The sequence below is a fragment of the Oncorhynchus masou genome, chromosome 2 (assembly GCF_036934945.1).
Source record: "Oncorhynchus masou masou isolate Uvic2021 chromosome 2, UVic_Omas_1.1, whole genome shotgun sequence".
Taxonomy (NCBI): Eukaryota; Metazoa; Chordata; class Actinopteri; order Salmoniformes; family Salmonidae; genus Oncorhynchus; species Oncorhynchus masou.
This window is the reverse complement of record NC_088213.1, coordinates 4,971,783-4,989,925: the sequence shown is the minus strand read 5'-3', so window position 1 is coordinate 4,989,925 and position 18,143 is coordinate 4,971,783. Positions and strand designations below refer to the sequence as shown.

The 18,143-nt window shown below is 41.0% G+C and overlaps 1 protein-coding gene across 1 annotated transcript in view; it reads right to left on the bottom strand.

Moving 5' to 3' along the window:
• Positions 1–18,143, bottom strand: part of otog (otogelin) — a 160,282-nt gene that overhangs the window by 110,719 nt on the left and 31,420 nt on the right. Inside the window, 6 exon segments of the mRNA XM_064983780.1 lie at positions 3,633–3,679; positions 8,914–9,022; positions 10,268–10,393; positions 11,596–11,705; positions 14,375–14,481; positions 16,439–16,569. Coding sequence (XP_064839852.1) covers positions 3,633–3,679; positions 8,914–9,022; positions 10,268–10,393; positions 11,596–11,705; positions 14,375–14,481; positions 16,439–16,569 — 630 coding nt within the window.

Below are 18,143 nucleotides of genomic sequence, written 5' to 3'. Positions count from 1 at the left end.
TCCCCTCCCCGTATGCCCCCTAGGCACAACTATGACAACATAACCAACAAAAACGGGTCACAACTCCTGCAGCTCTGTCGCACGCTGGGTATGTACATAGTCAATGGTAGGCTTCGAGGGGACTCCTATGGTAGGTACACCTATAGCTCATCTCTTGGCAGTAGTACTGTAGACTACTTTATCACTGACCTCAACCCAGAGTCTCTCAGAGCGTTCACAGTCAGCCCACTGACACCCCTATCAGACCACAGCAAAATCACAGTCTACCTAAACAGAGCAATACTCAATCATGAGGCATCAAAGCCAAAGGAACTGAGTAACATTAAGAAATGCTATAGATGGAAGGAATGCAGTTTGGAAACCTACCAAAAAACAATTAGGCAACAACAAATTCAATCCCTTTTAGACAATTTCCTGGGTAAAACGTTCCACTGTAATAGTGAAGGTGTAAACTTGGCAGTAGAAAATCTTAACAGTATATTTGACCTCTCAGCTTCCCTATCAAATCTAAAAATCTCAAATAGAAAACCGAAGAAAATTAACAACAATGACAAATGGTTTGATGAAGAATGCAAAAATCTAAGAAAGAAATTGAGAAACCTGTCCAACCAAAAACATAGAGACCCGGAAAACCTGAGTCTACGCCTTCACTATGGTGAATCACTAAAACAATACAGAAATACACTACGGAAAAAAAAGAAGGAACAGCATGTCAGAAATCAGCTCAATGTAATTGAAGAATCCATAGACTCTAACCACTTCTGGGAAAATTGGAAAACACTAAACAAACAACAACACGAAGAATTATCTATCCAAAATGGAGATGTATGGGTAAACCACTTCTCCAATCTTTTTGGCTCTATAACAAAGAATAAAGAGCAAAAACATATACATGATCAAATACAGATCTTAGAATCAACTATTAAAGACTACCAGAACCCACTGGATTCTCCAATTACATTGAATGAGTTACAGGACAAAATAAAAACCCTCCAACCCAAAAAGGCCTGTGGTGTTGATGGTATCCTCAATGAAATGATCAAATATACAGACAACAAATTCCAATTGGCTATACTAAAACTCTTTAACATCATCCTTAGCTCTGGCATCTTCCCCAATATTTGGAACCAAGGACTGATCACCCCAATCCACAAAAATGGAGACAAATTTGACCCCAATAACTACCGTGGAATATCGTCAACAGTAACCTTGGGAAAATCCTCTGCATTATCATTAACAGCAGACTCGTGGACTTCCTCAATGAAAACAATGTACTGAGCAAATGTCAAATTGGCTTTTTACCAAATTACCGTACAACAGACCATGTATTCACCCTGCACACCCTAATTGACAACCAAACAAACCAAAACAAAGGCAAAGTCTTCTCATGCTTTGTTGATTTCAAAAAAGCCTTCGACTCAATTTGGCATGAGGGTCTGCTATACAAACTGATGGAAAGTGGTGTTGGGGGTAAAACATACGACATCATAAAATCCATGTACACAAACAACAAGTGTGCGGTTAAAATTGGCAAAAAACACACAAATTTCTTCACACAGGGTCGTGGGGTTAGACAGGGATGCAGCTTAAGCCCCACCCTCTTCAACATATATATCAACGAACTGGCACGGGCACTAGAAAAGTCTGCAGCACCCGGCCTCACCCTACTAGAATCTGAAGTCAAATGTCTGCTGTTTGCTGATGATCTGGTGCTTCTGTCACCAACCAAGGAGGGCCTACAGCAGCACCTAGATCTTATGCACAGATTCTGTCAGACCTGGGCCCTGACAGTAAATCTCAGTAAGACCAAAATAATGGTGTTCCAAAAAGGTCCAGTCACCAGGACCACAAATACAAATTCCATCTAGACACTGTTGCCCTAGAGCACACAAAAAACTATACATACCTTGGCCTAAACATCAGCGCCACAGGTAACTTCCACAAAGCTGTGAACGATCTGAGAGACAAGGCAAGAAGGGCATTCTATGCCATCAAAAGGAACATAAATTTCAACATACCAATTAGGATTTGGCTAAAAATACTTGAATCAGTCATAGAGCCCATTGCCCTTTATGGTTGTGAGGTCTGGGGTCCGCTCACCAACCAAGACTTTACAAAATGGGACAAACACCAAATTGAGACTCTGCACGCAGAATTCTGCAAAAATATCCTCCGTGTACAACGTAGAACACCAAATAGTGCATGCAGAGCAGAATTAGGCCGATACCCACTAATTATCAAAATCCAGAAAAGAGCTGTTAAATTCTATAACCACCTAAAAGGAAGCGATTCCCAAACCTTCCACAACAAAGCCATCACCTACAGAGATGAACTTGGAGAAGAGTCCCCTAAGCAAGCTGGTCCTGGGGCTCTGTTCACAAACACAAACACACCCTACAGAGCCCCATGACAGCAGCACAATTAGACCCAACCAAATCATGAGAAAACAAAAAGATAATTACTTGACACATTGGAAAGAATTAACAAAAAAACAGAGCAAACTAGAATGCTATTTGGCCCTACACAGAGAGTACACAGCGGCAGAATACCTGACCACTGTGACTGACCCAAAATTAAGGAAAGCTTTGACTATGTACAGACTCAGCGAGCATAGCCTTGCTATTGAGAAAGGCCGCCGTAGGCAGACATGGCTCTCAGAGAAGACAGGCTATGTGCTCACTGCCCACAAAATGAGGTGGAAACTGAGCTGCACTTCCTAACCTCCTGCCCAATGTATGACCATATTAGAGAGACATATTTCCCTCAGATTACACAGATCCACAAAGAATTCGAAAACAAATCCAATTTTGAAAAACTCCCATATCTACTGGGTGAAATTCCACAGTGTGCCATCAGAGCAGCAAGATTTGTGACCTGTTGCCACGAGAAAAGGGCAACCAGTGAGGAACAAGCACCATTGTAAATACAACCCATATCTATGCTTATTTATTTTATCTTGTGTCCTTTCAAATTCGTACCTTGTAAAAACACTGTATATATATATATAATATGACATTTTCAATGTCTTTATTGTTTTGAAACTTCTGTATGTGTGATGTCTACTGTTAATTTTTATTGTTTACCTTACTTGCTTTGGCAATGTTAACACATGTTTCCCATGCCAATAAAGCCCCTTGAATTGAATTGAAATTGAGAGAGAGAGAGACAGAGAGAGACAGAGAGAGAGAGAGAGAGAGAGAGAGAGAGAGAGAGAGAGAGAGAGAGAGAGAGAAAGGGAGAGAGACAAAGACAGAGAGAGAGAGAGAGAGAGAGAGACAGAGAGAGAGAGAGAGAGAGAGAGAGAGAGAGAGAGAGAGAGAGAGAGACAGAGAGGTAGAGAGGTAGAGAGAGAGGGAGAGAGAGAGACAGAGAGAGAGAGAGAGAGAGAGAGAGAGAGAGAGAGAGAGAGAGAGAGAAGAGAGAGAGAAGAGGAGAACACATCAAGTGACAAACACTGCAGTCTGCATTCAAAATAGAACAAAACTGTATTTAGTTAAATAAATAAATAGCCTTAGCAGCCTAGCTCCTTTCTCATATACCACATGCATAATGTCTGGATGAGATTGTACCTGATGAATCACCAAGGGGAAATTAGTTTGGCATAGTCTATAGTACAAAGTAAAGATGTGAACCTGGGCAGCTGTACTCTGTGCAGTTCCACACTCCCCCCACACACGTGCTGAAAGAGAGAGAGAGAGAGAGAGAGAGAGAGAGAGAGAGAGAGAGAGAGAGAGAGAGAGAGAGAGAGAGAGACAGAGACAGAGACAGAGAGACAGAGAGGGAGAAAGACAGAGAGAGAGAGAAACGGGAGACGTGATCACAGGTGTACTATGGGTACATGAAAGACTGTCCTAATCACCAAAGACCTCTGGGAAATAAACGTCAGTCATCATAGTCACATGACTTAATCCTGGTTGGATCGGAGATGCCTGGGATTTAAAGGAAACGAAGAAGACAGCAGGGGACAATATGTTGATGTAGGAGCCTCAATATGAACGGTTCCATAGTTGTACGGGTTCTGATGTCATGTTTGGGTTAGAACATCAATCCTAACCACCAAACATCAAAACATTGCATCCACTTACAGCTGGAGAAGGTGATATGAGAGGACCATAAGAGATGATAGAGAGATGAGATCATAGAGAGATGAGATCATAGAGAGATGACAGAGAGATGAGATGATAAAGAGATGAGATCATAGAGAGATGATAGAGAGATGAGATCATAGAGCGATGATAGAGAGATTAGATGATAGAGAGATGATAGAGAGATGATAGAGAGATGACAGAGAGATGATAGAGAGATGAGATGATAGAGAGATGACAGAGAGATGATAGAGAGATGAGATCATAGAGAGATGAGATCACAGAGAGATGATAGAGAGATGAGATGATAGAGAGATGAGATCATAGAGAGATGATAGAGAAATGACAGAGAGATGATAGAGAGATGAGATGATAGAGAGATGAGATCATAGAGCGATGATAGAGAGATTAGATGATAGAGAGATGATAGAGAGATGATAGAGAGATGACAGAGAGATGACAGAGAGATGAGATGATAGAGAGATGAGAGATGAGATGATAGAGAGATGAGATCATAGAGAGATGATAGAGAGATGACAGAGAGATGAGATCATAGAGAGATGATAAAGAGATGAGATCATAGAGAGATGATAGAGAGATGAGATCATAGAGAGATGACAGAGAGATGATAGAGAGATGATAGAGAGATGAGATGATAGAGAGATGATAGAGAGATGACAGAGAGATGATAGAGAGATGGCAGAGAGATGATAGAGAGATGAGATGATAGAGAGATGAGATCATAGAGAGATGAGATCATAGAGAGATGATAGAGAGATGAGATGATAGAGAGATGAGATCATAGAGAGATGATAGAGAAATGACAGAGAGATGATAGAGAGATGAGATGATAGAGAGATGAGATAATAGAGAGATGATAAAGAGATGAGATCATAGAGAGATGAGATCATAGAGAGATGACAGAGAGATGATAGGGAGATGAGATCATAGATAGATGAGATCATAGATAGATGAGATCATAGAGAGATGAGATCATAGAGAGATGACAGAGAGATGATAGAGAGATGATAGAGAGATGACAGAGAGATGATAGAGAGATGACAGAGAGATGATAGAGAGATGAGATCATAGAGAGATGATAAAGAGATAACAGAGAGATGAGATGATAGCGAGATGACAGAGAGATCATAGAGAGATCATAGAGAGATGATAGAGAGCTGAGGTGATAGAGAGATGTGATGACAGAGAAATTAGATGATAGAGAGATGATAGAGAGATGAGGTGATTAGAGAGATGAGATGATAGAGAAATTAGATGATAAAGAGATGACGGAGAGATGATAGAGAGATGACAGAGAGATGAGATCATAGAGAGATGACAGAGAGATGACAGAGAGATGACAGAGAGATGACAGAGAGATGATAGAGAGATGAGATCATAGAGAGGTGATAGAGAGATGAGATCATAGAGAGATGATAAAGAGATAACAGAGAGATGAGATGATAGCGAGATGACAGAGAGATCATAGAGAGATCATAGAGAGATTATAGAGAGATGAGATGATAGAGAGCTGAGGTGATAGAGAGATGAGATGATAGAGAAATTAGATGATAGAGAGATGATAGAGAGATGAGGTGATAGAGAGATGAGATGATAGAGAGATGAGATGATAGAGAGATGAGGTGATTAGAGAGATGAGATGATAGAGAAATTAGATGATAAAGAGATGACGGAGAGATGATAGAGAGATGATAGAGAGATGGGATGATAAAGATATGACAGAGAGATGAGATGATAGAGAGATCATAGAGAGATGAGATGATAGAGAGATGAGAGATCATAGAGAGATGATAGAGAGATGAGATCATAGAGCAATGAGATGATAGAGTGATGAGATTATAGAGAGATGAGATGATAAAGAGATGAGATTTTATTTTTTATTTTTTTTATTTTACCTTTATTTAACTAGGCAAGTCAGTTAAGAACAAATTCTTATTTTCAATGACGGCCTAAGAACAGCGGCTTAACTGCCTGTTCAGGGGCAGAACGACAGATTTGTACCTTGTCAGCTCGGGGATTTGAACTTGCAACCTTCCGGTTACTAGCCCAACGCTCTAACCACTAGGCGAGGAGAGATGATAGAGAGATCATAGAGGGATCATAGAGAGATGATAGATGAGATGATAGAGAGATGAGAAGATAAAGAGATTAGATCATAGAGAGATGATAGAGAGATGGGGTGATAGAGAGATGAGATGATAGAGAGATGAGGTGATTAGAGAGATGAGATGATAGAGAAATTAGATGATAAAGAGATGACAGAGAGATGATAGAGAGATGATAGAGAGAAGAGAAGATAAAGAGATGAGATCATAGAGAGATGATAGAGAGATGAGGTGAGAGAGATGAGATGATAGAGAGATGAGGTGATTAGAGAGATGAGGTGATTAGAGAGATGAGATGATAGAGAAATTAGATGATAAAGAGATGACAGAGAGATAATAGAGAGATGATAGAGAGATGAGATGATAAAGAGATGACAGAGAGATGAGATGATAGAGAGATCATAGAGAGATGAGATGATAAAGAGATGACAGAGAGATGATAGAGAGATCATAGGGAGATCATAGAGAGATGATAGATGAGATGATAGAGAGATGAGAAGATAAAGAGATGAGATCATAGAGAGATGAGATGATAAAGAAATGAGATGATAGAGAGATGATGTGATAGATAGATGAGATGATAAAGAGATGACAGAGAGATAATAGAGAGATGATGTGATAGATAGATGAGATGATAAAGAGATGAGATGATAAAGAGATGAGATGACAAAGAGATGACAGAGAGATGAGATGATAAAGAGATGACAGAGAGATGATAGAGAGATCATAGGGAGATCATAGAGAGATGATAGATGAGATGATAGAGAGATGAGAAGATAAAGAGATGAGATGATAGAGAGATGATGTGATAGATAGATGAGATGATAAAGAGATGAGATGATAAAGAGATGAGATGATAAAGAGATGAGATGATAGAGAGGAGAGATCATAGAGAGATGATAGATGAGATGATAGAGAGATGAGAAGATAAAGAGATGAGATCATAGAGAGATGATAGAGAGATGAGATGATAGAGAGATGAGATGATAGAGAGATGATAGAGATGAGAGATGATAGAGAGATGATAATGAGATGATAGAGAGGAGAGATGATAGAGAGATCAGATGATAAAGAGATGATATAGAGATGAGAGAGAGATTATAGAGAGAGTAGATGATAGAGAGATGAGATGATAGAGAGATGATAAAGAGATGATAGAGAGATGATATAGAGATGAGAGAGAGATTATAGAGAGATGAGATGATTGAGAGATGAGATCATAGCGAGATCATAGAGAGATGAGATGATAGATTCAATAAAAGAGAGATGAGATGATAGAGAGAAGAGATGATAGAGAGATGAGATGATACAGACAAGATAGAGAGATGTGATGATAGAGAGATGAGATGATTGAGAGATGATAGAGAGAGAGATGATATAGAGATGAGAGAGAGATTACAGAGAGAGTAGATGATAGAGAGATGATAGAGAGATGAGATCATAGAGAGATGAGATGATAGATTCAATGAAAGAGAGATGAGATGATAGAGAGATGAGATGATAGAGAGATGAGATGATACAGACAAGATAGAGAGATGTGATGATAGAGAGATGAGATGATTGATAGGTGATAGAGAGAGAGATGATATAGAGATGAGAGAGAGATTACAGAGAGAGTAGATGATAGAGAGATAATAGAGAGATGAGATCATAGAGAGATGAGATGATAGATTCAATAAAAGAGAGATGAGATGATAGAGAGATGAGATGATAGAGAGATGAGATGATACAGACAAGATAGAGAGATGTGATGATAGAGAGATGAGATGATTGAGAGGTGATAGAGAGAGAGATGATATAGAGATGAGAGAGAGATTACAGAGAGAGTAGATGATAGAGAGATGAGAGAGAGATTACAGAGAGAGTAGATTAGAGAGAGATGATATAGAGATGAGAGAGAGATTACAGAGAGAGTAGATGATAGAGAGATAATAGAGAGATTACAGAGAGAGTAGATGATAGAGAGATAATAGAGAGATGAGATCATAGAGTGATGATATAGAGATGAGAGAGAGATTACAGAGAGAGTAGATGATAGAGAGATAATAGAGAGATGAGATCATAGAGAGATGATATAGATATGAGAGAGAGATTACAGAGAGAGTAGATGATAGAGAGATAATAGAGAGATGAGATCATAGAGTGATGATATAGAGATGAGAGAGAGATTACAGAGAGAGTAGATGATAGAGAGATGATAGAGATATGAGATCATAGAGAGATGAGATGATACAGACAAGATAGAGAGATGTGATGATAGAGAGATGAGATGATTGAGAGATGATAGAGAGAGATGATATAGAGATGAGAGAGAGATTACAGAGAGAGTAGATGATAGAGAGATGAGAGAGAGATTACAGAGAGAGTAGATTAGAGAGAGATGATATAGATATGAGAGAGAGATTACAGAGAGAGTAGATGATAGAGAGATGATAGAGAGATGAGATGATAGAGAGATGAGATGATACAGACAAGATAGAGAGATGTGATGATAGAGAGATGAGATGATTGAGAGATGATAGAGAGAGAGATGATATAGATATGAGAGAGAGATTACAGAGAGAGTAGATGATAGAGAGATGAGAGAGAGATTACAGAGAGAGTAGATTAGAGAGAGATGATATAGATATGAGAGAGAGATTACAGAGAGAGTAGATGATAGAGAGATGATAGAGAGATGAGATCATAGAGAGTTGTCCTACCAGTTGTTACACTCCTCCTGAACGGTCTGTCCGAAGGGGTAGACCATGCCGTGGTATTCACAGGGACAGTCTGAGGCCTTCACACAACTTCCCTCCTCATAGATCAGGTCTGGGAGAGACACATTCAGACAGAGAGAGGAATAGGAGACAGACAGAGAATTCAGTTAGTCTAGACATTGAGAGATGGGTTGGAATATGGGTCTCTAATAGGTCTAACTCAGGGAGAGGGGATATGGGGAGAGTGTAGAAGACAGGTGGTTTGTAAAGGGTTAATAAGTAGATTTTACACCTTTAGAACTAATGTTTTAACTCGTTAATTGAAATTAACCAATTCGTTATTAACTGTTTATTAATGATTCAGAAACTATCCACAAACAAATTACTAACGGTATGAAACGACTTCTACTAAACTCTTTCCAACCTCTTTATAAAGTCTTATTTTATAAAGTCTTGTTTTATAAAGTCTATTTTATAAAGTCTTATTTTATAAAGTCTTATTTTATAAAGTCTTGTTTTATAACATCTAATTTTATAAAGTCTTATTTTATAAAGTCTTATTTAATAAAGTATTATTTTATAAAGTATTATTTTAAAAATAATTATTTTATAAAGTCTTATTTTATAAAGTATTACTTTATAAAGTCTTATTTTATAAAGTCTTGTTTTATAACGTCTAATTTTATAAAGTCTTATTTTATAAAGTCTTATTTTATAAAGTCTTATTTTATAAATAATTATTTAATAAAGTCTTATTTAATAAAGTATTATTTTATAAAGTATTATTTTAAAAATAATTATTTTATAAAGTCTTATTTTATAAAGTATTACTTTATAAAGTCTTATTTTATAAAGTCTTATTTTATAAAGTCTAATTTTATAAAGTCTTATTTTATAAAGTCTTCAAAATGCATGACAAAAGAGGGAGCGCTGCTTTGGAATCACCTGTGAAGACAAAGAGAGGTGCTCATGGGAGAACGGGGAATAACAAACTAAACAAGTTGCAGCTGTGTAGAAGCATCATACTTCAAAAACAAACGAACGAAGTTGCAGCTGTGTAAAAGCATCATACTTCAAAAACAAACAAACAAAGTTGCAGCTGTGTAAAAGCATCATACTTCAAAAACAAACAAACAAAGTTGCAGCTGTGTAAATGCATCAAACTTCAAAAACAAACGTAAGTACTTTATTTTATTATTATTATTATATTATTATTTCAGCCGCTATTCCATGTTCGAAACAGAGAAAGGCACCAACGCGTCACGGCTCACAGGCCTTCTTCATGTCGCAGTGCCTTTAATGTAAGAGTATTACCAAGTAAAGTAACAGTAATCAACAACAGGAGCGTAAGTCTCACCGTCGGGACAGTAGCATCCGTCTAGACACTGCAGCTTGTTGTCGAAGCACATTCTGTCCACGTTACAGGACACAGGGCAGCAGGTGATGCACTCCTTATACTGCAGACCTGGAGGGCACGGCATCGCTGGGGAACACAGGAAGTGACACCGTGAGACAGGATGTAGCATCACAAGACAGGAAGTAACACCGTGAGACAGGATGTAGCATCACAAGACAGGAAGTGACATTAGCGGGACATGAAGTGATATCACGAGACAGGAAGTAAAATCACAAGACAGGAAGTGACACCGTGAGACAGGATGTAACATCACAAGACAGGAAGTGACACCGTGAGACAGGATGTAACATCACAAGACAGGAAGTGACATTAGCGGGACATGAAGTGATATCACGAGACAGGAAGTAACATCACAAGACAGGAAGTGACACCGTGAGACAGGAGGTAACATCACAAGACAGGAAGTGACATTAGCGGGACATGAAGTGATATCACGAGACAGGAAGTAACATCACAAGACAGGAAGTGACACCGTGAGACAGGATGTAACATCACAAGACAGGAAGTAACATTAGCGGGACATGAAGTGATATCACGAGACAGGAGGTAACATCACAAGACAGGAAGTGACATTATCGGAACATGAAGTGATATCACGAGACAAGATGTAACATCACAAGACAGGAAGTGACACTGTGAGACAGGATGTAACATCACAAGACAGGAAGTGACATTAGCGGGACATGAAGTGATATCACGAGACAGGAGGTAACATCACAAGACAGGAAGTGACATTATCGGAACATGAAGTGATATCACGAGACAGGAAGTAACATCACAAGACAGGAAGTGACACCGTGAGACAGGATGTAACATCACAAGACAGGAAGTAACATTAGCGGGACATGAAGTGATATCACGAGACAGGATGTAACATCACAAGACAGGAAGTGACACCGTGAGACAGGATGTAACATCACAAGACAGGAAGTGACATTAGCGGGACATGAAGTGATATCACGAGACAGGAAGTAACATCACAAGACAGGAAGTGACACCGTGAGACAGGAGGTAACATCACAAGACAGGAAGTGACATTAGCGGGACATGAAGTGACATCACGAGACAGGAGGTAACGTTACAAATGTTTGACATTACATTTGTCTTGGGGGTTTGTTTCGTGTAATTACATACCATGTGTGACTTGAAGGAATGTTTTTTGGGGGGCAACAAGCCAACTGAAACGGCACTTAATTATCTGCACTAAAACTAACTACAGTGAATCCTGCATGAGGGTTTGGGTAAATAACGTTATGAAGGGAACCTACCACACTGTGGTATGTGAGTCCGCCAGTCCGTCAGTGGGTGGTCGGCGTGGGCACAGGCCCGGGCATACTCCGTGAACACCTGGCATACCACATCACCGTTGGGACCCGACCTTCATTCAGGGCAAGATAAAAAACAGAATACGACTCTTTCACTGAACAGAAGCCAAAGACAGGTCGACAGGGAGACAGGATTTTACACTGAAGCTTTACAACACCTACAAAATACTTACAGAGGAAGGGATATAGTTTAGAACACGCACAAAACACTTACAGAGAAGGGATGTAGTTTAGAACACGCACAAAACACTTACAGTGGAAGGGATGTAGTTTAGAACACGTACAAAACACTTACAGAGAAGGGGTGTAGTTTAGAACACGTACAAAACACTTACAGAGAAGGGATGTAGTTTAGAACACGTACAAAACAATTACAGAGAAGGGATTTAGTTTAGAATACTACAAAACACTTACAGAGAAGGGATGTAGTTTAGAATACCTACAAAACACTTACAGAGAAGGGATGTAGTTTAGAATACCTACAAAACACTTACAGAGGAAGGGATGTAGTTTAGAACACATACAAAACACTTACAGTGGAAGGGATGTAGTTTAGAACATGTACAAAACACTTACAGAGAAGGGATGTAGTTTAGAACATGTACAAAACACTTACAGAGAAGGGATGTAGTTTAGAACACATACAAAACACTTACAGAGAAGGGATGTAGTTTAGAACAGGTACAAAACACTTACAGAGAAGGGATGTAGTTTAGAACACATACAAAACACTTACAGAGAAGGGATGTAGTTTAGAACACGTACAAAACACTTACAGAGAAGGGATGTAGTTTAGAACACATACAAAACACTTACAGAGAAGGGATGTAGTTTAGAACACATACAAAACACTTACAGAGAAGGGATGTAGTTTAGAACACGTACAAAACACTTACAGAGAAGGGATGTAGTTTAGAACACGTACAAAACAATTACAGAGAAGGGATTTAGTTTAGAATACCTACAAAACACTTACAGAGAAGGGATGTAGTTTAGAATACCTACAAAACACTTACAGAGAAGGGATGTAGTTTAGAATACCTACAAAACACTTACAGAGGAAGGGATGTAGTTTAGAACACATACAAAACACTTACAGTGGAAGGGATGTAGTTTAGAACATGTACAAAACACTTACAGAGAAGGGATGTAGTTTAGAACATGTACAAAACACTTACAGAGAAGGGATGTAGTTTAGAACACATACAAAACACTTACAGAGAAGGGATGTAGTTTAGAACAGGTACAAAACACTTACAGAGAAGGGATGTAGTTTAGAACACATACAAAACACTTACAGAGAAGGGATGTAGTTTAGAACACGTACAAAACACTTACAGAGAAGGGATGTAGTTTAGAACACGTACAAAACACTTACAGAGAAGGGATGTAGTTTAGAACACATACAAAACACTTACAGAGAAGGGATGTAGTTTAGAACACGTACAAAACACTTACAGAGAAGGGATGTAGTTTAGAACACATACAAAACACTTACAGAGAAGGGATGTAGTTTAGAACAGGTACAAAACACTTACAGAGAAGGGATGTAGTTTAGAACATGTACAAAACACTTACAGAGAAGGGATGTAGTTTAGAACACGTACAAAACACTTACAGTGGAAGGGATGAAGAAGTATCCATTTTGCAGTTTTCATCACGTACAAAAATGATTATAGTAATGTTCCTAGTTGTAGTATTTGTAGACTAGTTAATACTAACAGAGGTCGTTGGTGACTAGTTAATATTAACAGAGGTCGTTGGTGACTAGTTATTACTAACAGAGGTCGTTGGTGACTAGTCAGTACTAACAGAGGTCGTTGGTGACTCGTCAGTACTTACAGACAGAGGTCGTTGGTGACTAGTCAGTACAAACAGACAGAGGTCGTTGGTGACTAGTCATTACTAACAGACAGAGGTCGTTGGTGACTAGTCAGTACTTACAGACAGAGGTCGTTGGTGACTAGTCAGTACTTACAGACAGAGGTCGTTGGTGACTAGTCAGTACTTACAGACAGAGGTCGTTGGTGACTAGTCATTACTAACAGACAGAGGTCGTTGGTGACTAGTCAGTACTTACAGACAGAGGTCGTTGGTGACTAGTCAGTACTAACAGACAGAGGTCGTTGGTGACTAGTCAGTACTTACAGACAGAGGTCGTTGGTGACTAGTCATTACTAACAGACAGAGGTCGTTGGTGACTAGTCAGTACTTATAGACAGAGGTCGTTGATGACTAGTCAGTACTTACAGACAGAGGTCGTTGGTGACTAGTCAGTACTTACAGACAGAGGTCGTTGGTGACTAGTCAGTACTTACAGACAGAGGTCGTTGGTGACTAGTCAGTACTAATAGACAGAGGTCGTTGGTGACTAGTCATTACTAACAGACAGAGGTCGTTGGTGACTAGTCAGTACTTACAGACAGAGGTCGTTGGTGACTAGTCAGTACTAATAGACAGAGGTCGTTGGTGACTAGTCAGTACTTATAGACAGAGGTCGTTGGTGACTAGTCATTACTAACAGACAGAGGTCGTTGGTGACTAGTCAGTACTTACAGACAGAGGTCGTTGGAGCAGCTAGCCATGTAAGACAGAGCTCGTTGGTGACTAGTCAGTACTTACAGATAGAGGTCGTTGGTGACTAGTTATTACTAACAGACAGAGGTCGTTGGAGCAGCTAGCCATGTAAGACAGAGGTCGTTGGTGACTAGTCAGTACTTACAGACAGAGGTCGTTGGAGCAGCTAGCCATGTAAGACAGAGGACTGACAAACTCATGACAGCCGGTAAATGGTTCCTCCAGAAGCATTGCACACACCTCCTCCACTTTCTGTTGGTGAAAACAAAGTAAGCACAAGGTCCAAGTTTACCTCACACAAACCCAGAACAGGAAATTAATCACACAAACCCAGAACAGGAAATTAATCACACAAACCCAGAACAGGAAATGAATCACACAAACCCAGAACAGGAAATTAATCACACAAACACAGAACAGGAAATTAATCACACAAACCCAGAACAGGAAATTAATCACACAAACCCAGAACAGGAAATTAATCACACAAACCCAGAACAGGAAATTAATCACACAAACCCAGAACAGGAAAATAAAGAACACACACAGAGTTAGAGTAGTTCAATTTAGGATAATTAAATCTAAAAAAGTGTGTAAGATTCAAAAATGTCCTTTTTAAATAATTGTGGTCCCTCAGGTAGAGACTGAGAACCACTGGTCCAAGCAGAGACTTGGCAGTTAGCAGCAACAGAGATGTCTTCATAACACAATCACTTCCTGTATGTGAGGTTAAGGTCAGGGTTATTCACTACCTGTATGTGAGGGTTAAGGTCAGGGTTATTCAATACCTGTATGTGAGGTTAAGGTCAGGGTTATTCACTACCTGTATGTGAGGGTTAAGGTCAGGGCTATTCACTACCTGTATGTGAGGTTAAGGTCAGGGTTATTCACTACCTGTATGTGTGGGTCAGGGTTATTCACTACCTGTATGTGAGGGTTAAGGTCAGGGTTATTCACTACCTGTATGTGTGGGTCAGGGTTATTCACTACCTGTATGTGAGGATTAAGGTCAGGGTTATTCACTACCTGTATGTGAGGGTTAAGGTCAGGGTTATTCACTACTTGTATGTGAGGTTAAGGTCAGGGTTATTCACTACCTGTATGTGAGGTTAAGGTCAGGGTTATTCACTACCTGTATGTGTGGGCCAGGGTTACTCACCAGTAGTATGTGTGGGTCAGGGTTACTCACCAGTAGTATGTGTGGGTCAGGGTTACTCACCAGTAGTATGTGTGGGTCAGGGTTACTCACCAGTAGTATGTGCGGGTCAGGGTTACTCACCAGTAGTATGTGTGGGTCAGGGTTATTCCCCACCTGTATGTGTGGGTCAGAGTTACTCACCAGTAGTATGTGTGGGTCAGGGTTACTCACCAGTAGTATGTGTGGGTCAGGGTTACTCACCAGTAGTATGTGTGGGTCAGGGTTACTCACCAGTAGTATGTGCGGGTCAGCGTTACTCACCAGTAGTATGTGCGGGTCAGGGTTGCTCACCAGTAGTATGTGCGGGTCAGGGTTACTCACCAGTAGTATGTGAGGGTCAGGGTTACTCACCAGTAGTATGTGAGGGTCAGAGTTACTCACCAGTAGTATGTGCAGGTCAGGGTTGCTCACCAGTAGTATGTGCGGGTCAGGGTTACTCACCAGTAGTATGTGTGGGTCAGGGTTGCTCACCAGTAGTATGTGCGGGTCAGGGTTACTCACCAGTAGTATGTGTGGGTCAGGGTTACTCACCAGTAGTATGTGTGGGTCAGGGTTACTCACCAGTAGTATGTGTGGGTCCGGGTTACTCACCAGTAGTATGTGCGGGTCAGGGTTACTCACCAGTAGTATTTGTGGGTCAGGGTTACTCACCAGTAGTATGTGTGGGTCAGGGTTACTCACCAGTAGTATGTGTGGGTCAGGGTTACTCACCAGTAGTATGTGCAGGTCAGGGTTACTCACCAGTAGTATGTGAGGGTCAGGGTTACTCACCAGTAGTATTTGTGGGTCAGGGTTACTCACCAGTAGTATGTGTGGGTCAGGGTTACTCACCAGTAGTATGTGAGGGTCAGGGTTACTCACCAGTAGTATGTGCGGGTCAGGGTTACTCACCATTAGTATGTGAGGGTCAGGGTTACTCACCAGTAGTATGTGCGGGTCAGGGTTACTCACCATTAGTATGTGAGGGTCAGGGTTACTCACCAGTAGTATGTGTGGGTCAGGGTTACTCACCAGTAGTATGTGTGGGTCACGTGAGGCGCAGGGCGAGGGGAACATGAAGGGCACCATGGGACACCTGGCCTGGTGAAGCTCCTCCTCCACCCAGCTGTTCCCAAACATGGACAGGTCCTCCGTCACCACACCTGTATGGGGAGACAGGTGGAGCACAGCAGAACATTACCACCGCGACAAGATGTTGTTCCAGCCCTACTTCTAACACACCTAATTGTAGCAGTAAGGTGCTCGTCAGGCCCTTGACCACCTGATTGTAGCAGTAAGGTGCTCTTCGGGACCTTGACCACCTGATTGTAGCAGTAAGGTGCTCTTCAGGACCTTGACCGCCTGATTGTAGCAGTAAGGTGCTCTTCGGGACCTTGACCACCTGATTGTAGCAGTAAGGTGCTCTTCGGGACCTTGACCACCTGATTGTAGCAGTAAGGTGCTCTTCAGGGCCTTGACAACCTGATTGTAGCAGTAAGGTGCTCTTCAGTACCTTGATCAGCTGAATCAGGTGTGTTACAGCTGAGATGGAGCAAAAGCCTGCACCCCTGTGAGCTTTCCAGAGGGAGGGGCCACCATTACTGGATCTGACCTGTGACTGTTCTCTCTTTCTCTGTTCTTACCGTAGCTGGTCTTCAGTCCCTCCTCTACTGTTCTCTCATTCTCTGTTCTTACCGTAGCTGGTCTTCAGTCCCTCCTCTACTGTTCTCTCATTCTCTGTTCCTTACCGTAGCTGGTCTTCAGTCCCTCCTCTACTGTTCTCTCATTCTCTGTTCTTACCGTAGCTGGTCTTCAGTCCCTCCTCTACTGTTCTCTCTTTCTCTGTTCCTTACCGTAGCTGGTCTTCAGTCCCTCCTCTACTGTTCTCTCTTTCTCTGTTCTTACCGTAGCTGGTCTTCAGTCCCCCCTCTACTGTTCTCTCTTTCTCTGTTCTACCGTAGCTGGTCTTCAGTCCCTCCTCTACTGTTCTCTCTTTCTCTGTTCTTACCGTAGCTGGTCTTCAGTCCCTCCTCTACTGTTCTCTCTGTCTCTGTTCTTACCGTAGCTGGTCTTCAGTCCCTCCTCTACTGTTCTCTCTTTCTCTGTTCTTACCGTAGCTGGTCTTCAGTCCCTCCTCTACTGTTCTCTCTTCCTCTGTTCTTACCGTAGCTGGTCTTCAGTCTCTCCTCTACTGTTCTCTCTTTCTCTGTTCTTACCGTAGCTGGTCTTCAGTCCCCCCTCTACTGTTCTCTCTTTCTCTGTTCTACCGTAGCTGGTCTTCAGTCCCTCCTCTACTGTTCTCTCTTTCTCTGTTCTTACCGTAGCTGGTCTTCAGTCCCTCCTCTACTGTTCTCTCTGTCTCTGTTCTTACCGTAGCTGGTCTTCAGTCCTTCCTCTACTGTTCTCTCTTTCTCTGTTCTTACCGTAGCTGGTCTTTCCTCTACTGTTTTCTTTCTCTGTTCTTACCGTAGCTGGTCTTCAGTCCCTCCTCTACTGTTCTCTCTTTCTCTGTTCTTACCGTAGCTGGTCTTCAGGTCATCCTCTACTGTTCTCTCTTTCTCTGTTCTACCGTAGCTGGTCTTCAGTCCTCCTCTACTGTTCTCTCTTTCTCTGTTCTTACCGTAGCTGGTCTTCAGTCCCTCCTCTACTGTTCTCTCTTTCTCTGTTTCAGTAGCTGGTCTGTTCTTACTGTTCTCTCTTTCTCTGTTCTTACCGTAGCTGGTCTTCAGTCCCTCTC